The sequence below is a fragment of the Peromyscus eremicus genome, chromosome 18 (genome assembly GCF_949786415.1).
Source record: "Peromyscus eremicus chromosome 18, PerEre_H2_v1, whole genome shotgun sequence".
Lineage (NCBI taxonomy): Eukaryota > Metazoa > Chordata > Mammalia > Rodentia > Cricetidae > Peromyscus > Peromyscus eremicus.
In genome coordinates this window covers 21,077,041-21,093,225 of record NC_081434.1, presented here as the reverse complement: position 1 = coordinate 21,093,225, position 16,185 = coordinate 21,077,041, and the positions used below count along the sequence as shown (strand labels likewise).

At 37.7% G+C, this 16,185-nt stretch overlaps 1 protein-coding gene across 1 annotated transcript in view; it reads right to left on the bottom strand.

The window, feature by feature from the left end:
• Ptprq (protein tyrosine phosphatase receptor type Q) overlaps positions 1-16,185 on the bottom strand; it is a 180,351-nt gene that overhangs the window by 54,387 nt on the left and 109,779 nt on the right. Inside the window, exons 27-30 of the mRNA XM_059245319.1 lie at positions 13,249-13,370; positions 7,274-7,460; positions 3,187-3,431; positions 812-878 (exon numbers count right to left, since the gene is read on the bottom strand). Of these exons, the coding sequence (XP_059101302.1) occupies positions 812-878; positions 3,187-3,431; positions 7,274-7,460; positions 13,249-13,370 (621 nt within the window). The remainder of the gene's footprint in view (positions 1-811; positions 879-3,186; positions 3,432-7,273; positions 7,461-13,248; positions 13,371-16,185) is intronic.

The following is a 16,185-nucleotide window of genomic DNA, read 5'->3' as shown; positions in this document are numbered from 1 at the left end:
AATTCTACTCCAGGTAGTCTGGAACTAATACTTAAGGGATTTCATTGTTGCTTTCTTTTTTTCCCCTCCATCCACTCCTCCCAATACCCACCACACTCAGTCCCCTCTTCCCCCAGATCCACTTCTCCATCATTTCCCTTTAGAAAAGACCAGGCCTCCCAGGGGGTATCAACTGAATACAGCATAACACGTTATAATAAGACTAAGCACAGACCCTCATATCAAGGCTGGATGAGGGTTTCCTTAAACATCTTGGGACCTTTTGTTTTCTTTCATTTTTAGTACTTCCTTATGTGATAGAGGTAGTAGAAAAAAATCGCTTGATTTATCAATATCTGGTCAGGCAGTTGCTGGTGAAATGGACTTAAATTACTCTTTGGGGTTTTGTGGTTATTTGCTGGAGGAGAATTTTCTAAAATACCTGCCAGAATAGTGAAGTGGTAGATCTACTTTAGAGTTAAATTTACAAGGTTGGTTACATGGAGTTTGGTAGTCACTATTTGATCACCTGAGCAGAATCCAACTCCTAACACAAACAGAGACTCAGTCTAGGCAGATGCAGTTTTAAAAAGCTCTTCCCAATAAAAATAAAGTTTAGGTGACACCCTTTAGGACAGACATTCTCTTCGACAGTAATTCGTGTCATCATTTAGATGTTTAAACTTTTAATTATGTGCACATTATTACTTAATTTATGCATATCCCATGCATATTTATCATGTAAAGGTCAGCCTCCTGCACATGATTCAGATTACAATCACCCTCTGGTTAAGAAAACAACAATTTATAATGGAAGGCAGTTCGTTTATACCTTTAATATCCATGGTTATTCGCATCTGCACTTTAGGCCCGGCGCCAGCGCTGTTGATAGCGTAAACCTGGAACCAAAAAAGGCTTCATCACTACTCCAAGCTTACTGTCAATGCATGTGCAAGTGAGCATGGTTATAAACAATTTTTAAAATGACCTCTCAGATACCTTGCTCACCCTAGGTGCAGCATGGAGGACCTTGGTCCTGCCTCAATTGAATGTACCAGGCTTAGCTGTCTTCCCACACACACACATGGAAGAACTTACCCTGTTGGAGGAGGAGATGAGGAGTGGGTTGGGGGGGAAGTGGCGAGGAGCCAGAGGATGAATGAAGGGGGGCAGAATCTGTGTTTGGTATGCAAAATGAATAAAAAATTTTTAAAAATGATCTCTCTTTTAAAAACAATTTTATCTGCCTATTATTATATTTTCTCAAGCCTGCTTAATACCATAAATATCAGAAGAACACTAACAATCAGGAATTTCTTACAATTAATATTCTGGAACTAAGTCATGAGACTAAATGCTAACTGACATCAAGGTCCCTACCACCAAGCCTAGGAAGATGTGCTGCCGGCCGTTTGAACCCACGGGAGGAAAATAGTAGAATCCACCAAGCTTATACCACCTCTCCCTCTATTTGAACATCTGTTACTTCTCTCTGTAGCCAGCACATTTTGCCCTCCTTTAAATCCATATTCAAGATCTTCTTCTTGTGTCTGAAATGAAACCCAATTCCCCCTGCCTCCCTATTTTCCTGTATTAAATCATCCTCCTGAAAGTTGCCCTTTATGCCCTTCTTCACCCCTGCCCCAAAGTATCTGATGCATAACCTGCATAATGCAGCATATACACATAAAACATTTTTGTTTGTGTGCACAGTGGGTGATTTACACAAATGGGAATCCTTTCAATTAGCTTTGTGCTCAGGAAACTGAAGACCCAGAGTCCTTGACTTCACCTCATTTAGCTGAATAAAACAAAAGACCACAAGAGTAGTCCAAATTCCTTGTAATTAGTAAATACAATTTGGCATGTGTAACATATTCTTTGGAATTAACTCATTTTATATATTAATGGGTCATCCTTGCATTATGTCAATATTTTGGAAATGTTTTTGTTGAATTAAATTTAAAACAATATATGGTATATGGTAGCTATATTAAAAATGCCAGTCCTAAACACTTCGGTTAAAATAACTAAAAGAAAAATTTGGTGTCATTTGTAACTTTTAAAAAGGAACTATTCAAAATAAGTGATGATCTTTTCTTTATATATGATTTAAACTGTGGTGATGAGTAAGAAAAATTGGTGAAAAAAATTGAAAGTACTTCTTAAATATCAAGATGCATAGAGATACTTGGGAATCTTTTTAAATACAAATATTCATGATAAACTTCAATATCCTGAAATGTTTATATTGCAATTTGCAAGCAGTTATATTTTTCTTTATAGACCAGCTGTACTTTGTTTTATTTTTCATTTTCTCTTATTTTCAACAGTCAAATTGATACAGTATTTCTTTCTATGCTCTCTATATTTCTATATTTCTTTCTATACTGTATTTGTTCCTCACAGAATGTTCTGCAAGAAGTTACCATTCTTACCCCAACTTTTCACTTGGAAAAGTTGAGTCACACATTTGAAGAAGTTTTCCAGATGGGTTAGAAATCAGGATTGAACTGAGGTTCAAATTACCACTCATCTTCTAGTAGATATTTCGTAAAACTTAGTTGCAATTGCAACAAGAACCTCAGGAAGACACAAAGTTGAAGCAAGGAACATATTTACCATTATTAACAATGTTCTCATAACTAAATTGGTAATTACAAACAGTTGCTCCGAGGAAGGGAAGCTATTTTAGGCATTGTTATGTTAGATGATAGGTTGCTGAGAGGTGATGTTTCTGAACCAAAACAATCTTGCTTATATTCCCTAAGGTGTGAAACAAAGTAAGTATAGGAAGAAATAATTTGGGCATATGTTCATGCATGTGAACTTGCACACATTCTTATACCTGTCTTACATCCTTTGTAAAATTATTGTAACATACTAACAGAAAAAAATGACTTAGAGGAACGAAACGATGAAATAAATGGCCTAGTCCTGCTATTTTCTTCAAAATTTGCTTTTGAATGTTTCATTTACAGTTTTCTTTTAGGCAACGGTCACTCTGCCCTGTCACTACTCCATTATGTTTAACCTTCATTTTCTTTCTTTACTTCAGGGTGCCCGCTATTCTTGTATAAGGTTCTCAGTTAATAGTACTTTCTATATTTTTTTAAGCAGGAAAGAGGCTGAAATGTGGTATGCAGGCATATTGTGAGTGTTGACTTTATAAGCTGGTTTAGGCAGTTAAAAATGGTGGCTGCTTACGCTGATGTTGTATGTATGTCCGCCCTTCAGTCCTTCCAACACTGCAACGACAGATGTGTCTGTCTTCTGGACAATGCTGAGGTTATGAATCTGGACAGCAGTTGGATCATCTTCTCGGTAAACCAATGCCTGATATCCTTGGATATTTCCATTGGGTTGAGAAGGTGGAAGGAATGTTAACTGAAACTTGGTTACTTCGTCTGGTATCTTCTGAAATGTCATATTGTTAGGTGGGTCCTTGGGCACTAAAAGAAAAAGTTGACAATTATAATTTTTAAATCTCAATATAAAATGTATGTTCTGCACACTTGTGTTTTGAAAGACTAATTACACATACTGTAAAAATCATGTATTATGGAAACTAGAAAACCGACGAAGCACCGACTTTATTTTCCAGAAATTCTAGTGGTATTTTAGTTTGTCTGTTTGCCTTGTGCATGTGCTCTGGGATTAGTACTGGGGATTAAATCCAGCACCTCCTATTGCATAAACAGCCCAGCATCCACAGACTTACACAGAACATGCCTCCTTGTCTTTTCAATCACTTTATTCAGAAATAGCACAGAGTCACAGGAAGTTGTCACAAGAGGATCAGAGCCCCATGTAACCTTCCTGCAGTTCCCAGTGGTGACTCTACATATGGCTTTATTCAGTGCCAAGCCAGATAACAGGCAGGCATCTACACGATATTGCTAACTAGAAGGCAGGCCTTGTTCTGATGTCATCGATGTTTTCGTGGTTTTTGTGTGAGATTTACTTTTATGGAACTGTAAGCCAAATACAGATTCCTGCAATCACCAACACGGAAAAGATAGAACTATCTCATCACTTACAGAACTCTCACCTTCCATACTTTTGTGTTTTCCTACATGCCTCCCTGTAATAGCAATTTTTCCTCTGCTCTGTTGTCTTGTCATTTTCAACATATTAATAGTGCGATGTGTTTGAGGTTCACTAGGCTTTAGATGTATCAATACTTCATGCTTTGTCAAAAACTTATTTCTTTAGGTTTTTTCTTGATGGGGGATCATGTGAGTGCCACATTGAGCATGTGAAAGGTAGAGAACAGCTTGCAAAATTTAGTCCTCTCCTTCCAACATGAGGGTCCCTGGAATGGAGTGCTGGTCATTTAGTCTTGGTGACAAATATCTTCCCAGATGTAAAGTCTCTAACCACAGGAGAAAGGGACAGCAGCCCTGACTGTCACCAAGAAGCATTTCATTTTGTAGTTTAACAGGATTTGCTTAGCATGGAAAGACATCTGTGCTGTTTACAGCTTTTGCCATTCTTAGTAAGGATGACATTTCTATCCATGCATTTATAAACATAAGTTTTAGACTCTTTATGATCATTGTTGACTATTAATTGCTTGGCCATATGGGAAGTACATGTTTAGTTTTACAAGAGAATGCCAAATATTTTTCCATGTGTCTATATCACTTTATATTCCCACTGGCAAGTGTTAGAGTTCAGTTTACATCTTTGCCATCATTTGGTATTATCACTGTTTTAAAAATTATTATGTAATTCTGTTTCCGTAGCTGCACAGTTATATAATGTTGTGTGTTTAATTCGCATTTACATTAGGACTAATGGTCTGGAAGTTTCATCTTATTGTGTGTTATTTCCTAACCATAACTCCTGATGGATGAAGTATTTCTTTATGTCTTTTGACAGTTTTCTAATTGGATTTTTTTTAATTGCTGAAACTTGTAAAATTCCAGTTCATTATACTAAAATAAAAACACAGCAGGGCAGTTGCACATATAAACACATGCTATTTGTGATAGCATGTACAAAGCTTGTGAAAACCCAAGTCAGACCAAATTTTACCATGAAGAGGGGAGTCGGGCACAAAGTCCCATCCCCAGCCAAGGAGCTATTGGCAATAGTTAGCTGCTAGAAGAGAAAGGGTCAGTTTTCTCTAAAATTGTGGGCCATGATAAGTTGAGTGCATTCCAGTAGAAGGCCAGACATCCAAGAATATTTGTGCAACACAAATTGGCTTGATTAGATGAAGGCAGAAAATGGGCTAAAAAGGAAGCAGTGTACCTAGGAAGAGCTGGGGGATATGAAGGCAAATACGATCAAAAATCATTGTGTGAAATCCTTAAAGAAGTAATTAAAAATTAAAGAAAAAACTTTTTTATTTTAAAAAATTATTATAGAAAGGAGGGTAGTCATGAAGAGGAGGATAAAGAAGTAACATATGATCAAAGTGTATGCAGGTGAGATATTGTCACAGTGACACTCAGTACTCTGTATAATTGATACTCTGTGGCAATGAAACATTCCCTTATTAAAACACAGCAAAGCACCCACAAAAAGACAGCTTAGTATGCCACTAGTTAAAACAAATTACAAAATAAAGTGATACATCAGAAAACATTATTTTAAGATTATAGAGTACTGTTCTTTACATCACATCATTAAAATGAATTTGTGCTATTGTGATCTGAATGATATGGAAACATTTCTTTTCCATCAAAATTGTCTGTGAGAAGACATATGATGCAGCCTCACAGTTCAGGTGCTCAAGCTTCATTAACTTCAAACTTCTTTGCAGATAGAATCTTGCAGTACCCTCAAATGTGGATAAATAATCGTGAGCAAAAAAGACAAGCAGAAAAATTCATCATTTGCGAAATATCCCATGTTAAGTAGAAAGTTTTATAGACAAAATGAAGCTTAGTTTGGTTTAAACAGTTTCCCACTTGTTTTTATACATTTGCATTACTTAAGAAATGTATCCTCTTTTTATATATAGAAAGTGTTTCCACAAATTGAGGATCAGGCTTAAAGCTGGATAAGGCAAGGAATTCTCTCAGTGCTGGCAACAATTTCCTATCCCCAAATTACGCAAGCCTTTACAGAATCAATTCTATTCTCAGAGGCTTAGTTTGCTCTTTTTTTCTGGTAGTAGTACTATTAGTTACCTCCTAGGGCAGTGGTTCTCAACCTTCCTAATACTGCAACCCTTTAATACAGTTCCTCATGTTGCGGTGACCCCCAAAACATAAAATTATTTCATTACCACTTCATAGCTGTAATTTTGCTACTGTTGTGAATCATAATGTAAATAACCGATATGCAACCCATAAGGTCATGACCCAAAGTTGAGAACTGTTGTTAGAACAAGCTTGACAAGTTGTGTTTTGTGGTATACATGTGAGTGTATTCGCCAACCCTTTGTTTACAAAGAAACAGGAGGAAGAAATGTGAGAAGCACAATCAAGATATAGATCCCTGAGATACTTGGCAGCAAAAGAGAAACAAATGGAGCCTTAGCACAGGAGAAGAAAAAGTACCTTGCATATTAGAGTCCTCACTTTGCAGTAAGTATAAGAAAACATAGCATAATAAAGAAACAAGCTAAAAACTATTTTTGCCTCCTGTATGTACCTTAGAGACAGCAGCAAACAGACAACAGCAACACAACCCTTTACCTGATCTTTCCCGTGACATGTTTGGTGGAAAAGAACCTCAGAAGTCTGAAGAAGGTGGGCGAGCAGGCCTTGGGAGATTCACTGTCCACATTCACTTCCTACTCCCTTTTATGATCTTATTAGCCATTCTGACCCTGTTCACAGAGCTAGAGGAAATCTGTATGGAGTCTGACATTTATGAAACAGTCACCTAATATAGCATGTCACTTGACTAAGAAAACAAGTATATGTGACCTGACTTTAATATCAGATTACTTAATATGATTAGTCAATTTTCATAAAAGAAATCAGGACAGAAATAATCAAGGTGAAATTCTAGATGAAACATTGTTAGCTGAAAACATTTAGGCAAAGTAATTCAGTTTCTAAAACAGCAGATTTGATAAATACAAAAAAGTACCATGGGGCACATTTAATTTGGTTCTATATTTACAAGGATTGAATGTTCTACACATCCTGCTTTGCCTCAAAAGTATAAACAAACATTATTTTTGTCAATTGCACCATCATTGATTTCGATTTTATTACATTTTATCAATCTCATAGCACATACATTTTCTCCAGGAGAGTGTGAGGAATGTAAGAAAGACCAACAGCCAAGCCTCAGTTAATGGTTAGGAATGGTGAGAAATATTCCTTACCTGATTCTAAAGTAGTAATTATCACTTCAGCACTTGACTTCCCTTCGGCATATGCCCCACTAACATTTCCAATAAATGCCGTAATCACCACAGAATACCTTGTGAATACTTTTAAGTCGTTAATTTCTATTGTTTTGTTTTCTTCATTTGACTTCACGAAGGAAATATTAAAGTCATCATTATCTACCTATGAAAAAAGTAGTTAGCAATTAAGATAGATAGCAATCCAAAGCTACAGGTATACTGATCTGGCCAATATTCATTCATTTGCTTTAAAAACAGATCACTCTCAAAAATTCAAAGTACTATGATAAGTTTATTCATTTATAATTATTTTAACAGTTGAAAGTGAGAGAATGTAATCAACCCACCACGATCAACCCACCTATCAATTGAATAAGCAAAAGTCACTTTCAGAGTCATTGAAACTATTTTCTACTTCAGTAGCTTATAGAAGAAAACACGTAGGTTTTGGTGCCCAATCGCCCAGCATTCAAGTTCCAAACTGGTCAATTAGCTCCATGTGGCAGCCACTCCTGCAGTCTTACTTCCTACTGGGGTGATAATACTGAATTATTCTATCTTCTTGGGAATTTAGAAAGAACAGGTCTAAAGTAGTTGGCGTGGAGATTTTGATTTTTGTTTAATGACTCTGTAAATTAGGCTTTTATAACATAACTCAGAAGGTATAGATACTTAAATTACATTTTTGTACTTTCTAACTGAATTATAATTGTGAGAGGACAACTTCCTTTTGAAATGCACATTGATATGTTCTGCCCTTTTAATTTTTTCTTTTTCTAATTTTATTTATTTTTATCTTTGAGATTATGATATAATTATAACAGTTCTCTCCTGTCTACCTTCCCTCCAAATCCTTCTACATGCCCCTCCTCACTCTCCAGATTCCTTTGCTTTCAGCCTCTTTTTTCACTCATTGTTATTGTATGCACATTCATTTAAAATTGTGGTCATAATTACAGACCAAAGAACTTCTAGCCTACCACTGTTAGATAGAACAGTGGTTATGGGCACAACTAACTATAAACATCATAATTAAAACACATTCACAAATGAGGTATCTTTAGGTATATTAAATGTGGCTATGGTTTGTTCAAATATAGTTTGTCTTTGATGGAAGCTTTTGCTCACCACTCGACATTAAACATGGCTAAAGCTTTTAGTATTAAATAGAAGGGCCTTGGGTAAATGGCTTAGTACGTAAGTGCTTGCTATACAACCATGGAAACCTTAGTTTGGATCCCTAGCATCTGTATAAAAGGCAGGTGGGGCGGGCCACATCTGTTACTCAGCACTGGGATAGAAGAACAAAAGCAGGCAGATCTCTACAGTCCATTTGCCAGCCAATCCAGCCAGACTGCAAGATACAAGTTCAGTGAAAGATTTCTCAAACCATAAGATGTAAAGTGGCTGAAAAGAGACCCATGTTGACCTATGACCTCCACAAGTATGTACACATGTCCATACATACAGAGAGAGACAGAGACGAAAAGACACACACACACACACACACACACACACACACACACACACACACCATGTACATATATAACAAATTTAGAAGGGATTTTCCTGATGTAAATTTGAGAAAATTCATAACCATTCAGGACATATTATTCAGAGGTAGCTGCACTGAATAATGCACGTTTTATATATAGTTAGCACTGTGGAGATAAGGTTTAACTTGCCCATCCTTTGAAACACAGAGAAACGAATTTTGGAGTTACTCAGTTGTTCCTTTAAATTTTGGTTTGTAAGAGCTTTTAACTTAAAGAGGATGCTGATGCTGATATAAGAAACAGACTAAAAGGCTAATCAATAACCAGCATCACAGTCAAAAAGTTCATTTATTGTACGAAGCAGTGGAGGGAAAAAGCCCTCTTCTCTAAAATGGTAGAAAACCTTTCTGCTGTGGGATGGTCTGTATGTCAAATGTGTTGCTGATTGGTCAATAAATAAATCACTGATTGGCCAGTGACCAGGCAGGAAGTATAGGCGGGACTAACAGAGAGGAGAATTGAGAGAACAGGAAGCTGGGTGAGAGAGACACTGCCAGCCCCCACCATGACAAGCCGCATGTGAAGATGCCGGTAAGCCACGAGCCATGTGGCAAGGTATAGATTTATGGAAATGGATTAATTTAAGCTGTAAGAACAGTTAGCAAGAAGCCTGCCACGGCCATACAGTTTGTAACCAATATAAGTCTCTGTGCTTACTTGGTTGGGTCTGAGCGGCTGTGGGACTGGCGGGTGACAAAGATTTGTCCTGACTGTGGGCAAGGCAGGAAAACTCTAGCTACACCTTTCAATATACAAATTCTATTCATCAAGCACAATAGTAATGGTACAAAATATATGAGTATTTAATTAGTCATCAACACTTGAATTCACATAAAATATGGATTTTGAATTTTTCCTCATGATTAGGCTCTTATTCATGCTGAAAAATAACTATCTAGAGATAACAGTCAGTCACTGTAAAAGAGTATAAGGCACTCATACTCCTAGTACTTACAGAGTGAATTTATTAACAGGAGGTAAATTTACCAAGTTTGGGTGACTCCCTCAAACTCCGTAGCTACAGGACATCTGAGATAGAATTTCAGTCTAGGTCTTCCATGAATCCAAAACTATCTATCTTACAATATGATGAGTGAGCTCTCTCTGATCATGTAAAAATACTCTATTTATATATTAAACTATTCGATGTTTTCCATTTGTACAGTAGACAACAATATCAACTAATAAAACTCTATCATGGCACACGTCCTCTGTATATTTAGGATATTTTTTTAAAATCCTAAAAGAATAACTGTGGATCCTCAGACAGCATCTACAAAAGTGATGTAGATGACTTGACCCAGTGAAAGAGCCTTTCCTGTTTGCTATAATGCTGTTCAATCCTCAAGTCTCTCCATGAGTTTGATTTACTCTGTGAAGCCTCCTTTATATTCTGTCCTCACAACAAGAATTTCTGATTACTTCATTATCTCCCCCATAACATCATACCTTACCCTATAATTGTTCATATTGCCACGTGGACTACTAGAGTGTGAGTTACGTGAAAGCAGAGCTTTCATTTCCCATTCCTGTCCTAGTGCATAGAAGTTATTCAAATATGACTTAAGCCAGAGAAGAAAGGTAATAAAAAAATCATAAAATAGATATAGAATTTCTAGTGGAATTAACTGAGTTGGCACCTGTGCCTGTACATCTCCCTACCCTGCTTTCCTTTATCCCACCTGCTCACTTTTAAGGTCGGGAAGAAGGCTGTAACAATGAGATGACAAAATCATCCTAAAATCTTTGTTTACCTTTTCTGTAAGCCTAACCAAATTCCAAAGGATAATTTCTTTCTTGAATGAAGAATCATTCATAATTATCTTTTTTATCCTTTGCATTAAATACACATTGCCAGGTTCCTCACGTTATTTGTTTTTATCTGTTCGTGTACCAAGATCGTCACAAATATAGGCTAGGCTACAAAAGAAGCAAAACTGAAGAATCTGTGGGAGAAGACGTTAAAATCTCATTTGATTTTAATGATAGCAGAGCTTTTGAGACAGAAGCACCTCCTTTAAAGAATTAAGCTATTTACCTGTTCCACAGTCTCCTCTGCCCCTAGACTACAAGCTATTTTATAATAAGTAACAATTATTTCTCTCCCCTGAGCTCTACACGTGTGTGCAGTCCTGCTATTGCAGCTGCATGCAGAAGATTCATTCCCAGGCTTCTCAATCTCATGTCTATGTTGTGCTCATTGCTTCCCTTCTTAGATTTATTCCTTTTGTTTCCAAGTAATACACCTCATAATCATCCTCGCTTCTTTTTTCTTTATTCTACATTATCATTTATTATCCTATATAGTTTCTAACATCAAATGATATAAAAAATGCCAAGTGTCACTAAGAAACTTTATATACTCAATGTGATAGATTTCACATTACAGTTTTCTTAATAGTCTGGTAAGAACAAAGACGCAAAAAAAAATTAGGAATATATTTCTTTTTTACTTTTTTGTTTGTTTGTTTTTTGTTTTTCAAGACAGGGTTTCTCTGTGTAGCTTTGCGCCTTTCCTGGATCTTGCTCTGTAGACCAGGCTGGCCTCGAACTCATAAAGATCCGCCTGCCTCCGCCTCCAAGTGATGGGATTAAAGCCGTGTGCCACCATGGCCCAGCTCTTTTTTACTTTTTTTTTTTTTTAAATTTTTATTTTGCAATACAATTAAGTTCTACATACAGGCACAGATTCCCTTGTTCTCCCCCCTCCCGCCCCCCTCACCTTCCCCCCAGCCCACCTCCCATTCCAATCTCCTCCAGGGCAAAGCCTTCCCCACAGACTGAGATCAACCTGGTGGACTCAGTCCAGGTAGGTCCAGTCCCCTCCTCCCAGGCCGAGCCAAGCGACCCTGCACAGGCCCCAAGTTTCAAACAGCCGACTCATGCAATGAGCACGGGACCCAGTGCCAGTGCCTGGATGCCTCCCAAACAGATCAGGCCAATCAACTGTCTCACCCACTCAGAGGGCCTGATCCAGTTGGTGACCCCTCAGCCATTGGTTCATATTTCATGTGTTTCCGTTTGTTTGACTATTTGTCTCTGTGCTTTATCCGACCTTGGTCTCAACAATTCTCTCTCATATAAACCCTCCTCATTCTCGCTAATTGGACTCCCAGAGATCCACCTGGGGCCTAGTCATGATCTCTGCATCCAGATCCCTCAGTAGTTGGATGAGGTTTCTAGCACGACAATTAGGGTGTTTGGCCATCCCATCACCAGAGTAGGTCTATAGTTCATCCTCGCTTCTTATCCTCACTCACCACCAAGAATTAGTTGAGATTTCAACAATCTGACAGACTTGTTATTTCTCATCTGGATCCTTTTCTATACTTCCTCTGCTTTTATCGTTATCTTTTTTTTTTCCTTTGCCCATTTATTCTTACAATTTCCTGCCACTGACCTAGACTGCATCCCAAAGACAGAACACAGAATATCTAAATGAGCAACCAGTCTGCCAGGGTGATAAAATCCTTAACACACCACTGTTTTACTTATTCAAGTGGCCCCATGAACATAAAAGTCAGTGTCCATTGGTGGGTGATGGTGCTCTGCATGCTGTGAATGTGTTGCTCCCATTGGTTGATAAATAAAATGCTGATTGGCCAGTAGCCAGGCAGGAAGTATAGGGGGGATAAACAGACAAGGAGAATTCTGGGAAGAGGAAGGCTGAGTCAGGAGTTGCAAACCAGACACAGAGGAAACAAGATGTGAAGGCAGAACTGAGAAAAGGTACTAAGCCATGTGGCTAAACATAAATAAGAATTATGGGTTAATTTAAGTGTAAGAGCTAGTCAATAATAAGTCTGAGCTAATGGCAGAGTAGTTTTAATTAATATAATCTTCTGAGTGATTATTTTATAAGCAGCTGCGGGGTCTATGGGGCTGTGGAGGACCAGAGAAAACTTCAGCTATAGTCCATAATGTGTGTCTAGCTTCATGTCTCAGTACACCAACTTTTGAATGCCATGACATGGAATGATTGTATTATTTGTTTTGAAAAAAATTATTCTTTTACTTTGAAATCTCACTTCTCATTTCCCTTTCATGCTCTCCAAATTTTTTTCAAGATTTATCTCTTCAAACCTTATCTGGGAGACTGCTTCTTGAACACCTCTTCCTTCTCACTCTATTCCAAAAGCCCCCTTTCGTTGTATGTTAAATCAAATTTCACAACTTTCTGACATATGCATAGTCTTTTCCCTCAGAATAAAAGAAACATGCATTGAAGTAAAGCTATTGTTGTTGAGCAGTTGGTAACTACAGAATCAACACCTACGCTAACCAATCTATGAAAGGTCTAAGGACCATGGTACAAAATCAAAACCTCTGACTAAATAATCTGCATCATGAACTGTGTTTTATGTTGCCTTTCAGAGTAGGTAAGACATGCCTTACCGATTTGACATCAATCAAATAGAATGTTGGTCCTGTTATGACAGCAGGTTCACTCCAGCTGATATTGATACCATAGGGGGATGTTGCAACCACACGCACATTTTCAGGAGGACCATCAGGAGCTGCAACAATAGGAAATCAATTACTCCGCCCCATTAGGTAGTACTTGCTACAGTATAAAAGGAAAGACCATAGAAAATGGATAGTCACAATGAATTAATTCTACATTCATTTACAGGTCACAAACATGGTAAAGGTTAATCACAAGACCAGATTTGTAAAAGCTAGTTACTGTACATAAATGACTTCCACATAAAATAATTCAAATCATAAGGCATGATATTTAAATTTGACATAATGTGTTTAAAAGAAAGAGTAATTACATCATTTGTATAAATAAATATTTTATTTAAAAGTAAATAACTTGGCACAACTGTCTTAACACAACTCTTTCAGAAATATTTGATTATTGAAAGAGGCAAAAATCAAGTTGAAGATGGGAACTAGTATAAAATGCTGGCATTGTTTAAAATATCATCATGTGATTGCAAACTGGGTTGGTTTTATGCTTCTGTTGAGAGGTAGAGTAAGATACAGTTATGCAGTAATTTTGATCTTTAGTAGATACATCAGTCATATTCATGAGCCACTACAATTCTGGAAATTTATCGAAAGTCTTGTGTGTTTTCAGTTTGTGAGACAACTAGAATTAGAAGGGTGCTGATGTAGAGTCATGAAGGGATACAGCTTTTTCACTTGCTCCTCATGGCTTGCTCAGCCTGCTTTCTTATAGAACCCAGGACCACCAGCCCAGAGATGGTACCACCCACAATGCGCGCTCCCCCATCAATCACAAATTAAGAAAATGTCCTACAGCTAGATTTTTTTTTTTTTTTTTTTTTGGTTTTTCGAGACAGGGTTTCTCTGTGTAGTTTTGCGCCTTTCCTGGAACTCACTTTCTAGACTAGGCTGGCCTCAGACTCACAGAGATCTACCTGCCTCTGCCTCCCGAGTGCTGGGATTAAAGGTGTGTGCCACCACCACCCGGCTACAGCTAGAATTTATGGAGGCATTTTTTAGTTGAAGTTCCCTCCTCCCAGATGACTTCAGCCTGTGTCAAGCTGACATGAAACTAGCCAACACATTAAACACGATTTAATATTCTTCTCCATTCCTGCACATCAAAACAGCAAAATGTTGCTGCTTAGGATCTCGCTGCAAAGGTTACAGATAAATTAACTCTGGAAATGAGCTCCTAAGGTCTCCCAAGATGACAGAAAGTCACACAGTACCAGAAAGATCCAGAGTTTCTAAATTCAGGAAATGTAGATATCACAGGAATAAAATAGCAGGAACAATGCATTAAATATCAGGAACAATCCCCAAAGAATAACTTTGGAACCTAGTCATGGAGCGCTTGATCGCTACACTAAAGAATGTGAAGTTCATTCTGTAAATAATAGGATGGTACAACTGAGAAAAGGGGTGTTTGTTCAGCATTTAGGAAGAAACTGAGGAACAAGTAAATGCATTGATATGAATTAACTCAAGCCACTATTAACAGCCAATAAAATTGACTGGTGCCATGGATTTCACAGCCTCTGCAAAAATGACTTAAAAATTCAGGAAATCTGTTATATGTTGAGATGTCTTCAATAAGGCTGGGACATGTAGTACAAGCGAGTAACATTCCCTGAAAAGACCCAAGTTCATTTCAATATCAAATAGGTATTTATGACGTTGCTATACTTTGTGTGTGCCCCTCTAAAGCTTGGGTGTTGAAACATTATAGTCAAAGGGATGGTATAAAGGAGCATTGCCTTTAGAGATGATGAGGTCATGGGAGCTCCTCATATAAGGAGTAGGCTTAAGGACCTTATACAAGAAGCTTCACAGAGCATTCAGTTAATTTGCCCTTCAGCCTTCTATCTTGTGAGGATATAACATGTGTCCTCCCCAGAGATTGCAAACCTCCCAGATGACCAAATATTCTGGTGTTATCTTTCACTTCCCATCCTGTAGATTATTATAAGTAAATAAATACATACTCTTTATTAGTTATCTAGTCTCAGAGATAGCAGCATGGGGCATAGTGTGGAATTTGGGTGGCAAAGTTAGTTCATGTAATATATTGATATGCTTTAATAATAGCACTGAAATGCAAAATGAATCCTGCTTATACATTGAGTGAGCATGAAAGAATGAAAGAGGAAGTGAGGACATGAAGATTCCATGTCTTCAAGGCTAGTGCTAGCATCTTTTTAGAATCTCCTGGGCAAAAATATACAAATATCATAGATTATTATCATGAAGTAGAAGAGGCCACTGTAGATTAAGGCTCCTTGATGCCTACTTCATACTTGAAGTGTTCTGTCCTTACATGCTAGAAAGCAGAAAGGCAAGCTAGCTGAATGCTCTATGAGGTCACTTTTACAGGAACCTTAATCACACTTATGAAAGGAGGAGCCTTCGTGCCCTGCTTACCCCATGAATCAAATAGATCAAAGGAGAAAAAAAAATCTCTTGATCCTAGCTGATTCTTCTTTATGAAATGACCAAGCTCAGAGCTGCTAGGATTGCACTTTAAGACAAGTGCCCCACCAGGCAAGTTCTTCTTCTTGCTAGTGCCCTGACATCATGAACAGTTATTGAGAACTGTCCTGACTTAGTAAGGGTGGTGATTTGAGTTTTGCTTCTGTAGTGATGGTAGCTTGGTTTTGGGAATATTTTCAAGAGAATATGTCAACATCTTCTTGGTCTCCAGCATGCATCTTTTAAGTCTCAGCTCAGGGCAGATCCAGATCTCTCTCCCAGGAAAGATTGGCGAGTACATCTGTATACCAGCTCAGAAAGAAGCAAAATGCCCTGCTTTGACTTTTTAATCTCTCACTGTAAAATGTCAATCCTGCAAGCAGTCCTTCAGTGCAAGCAATCAAA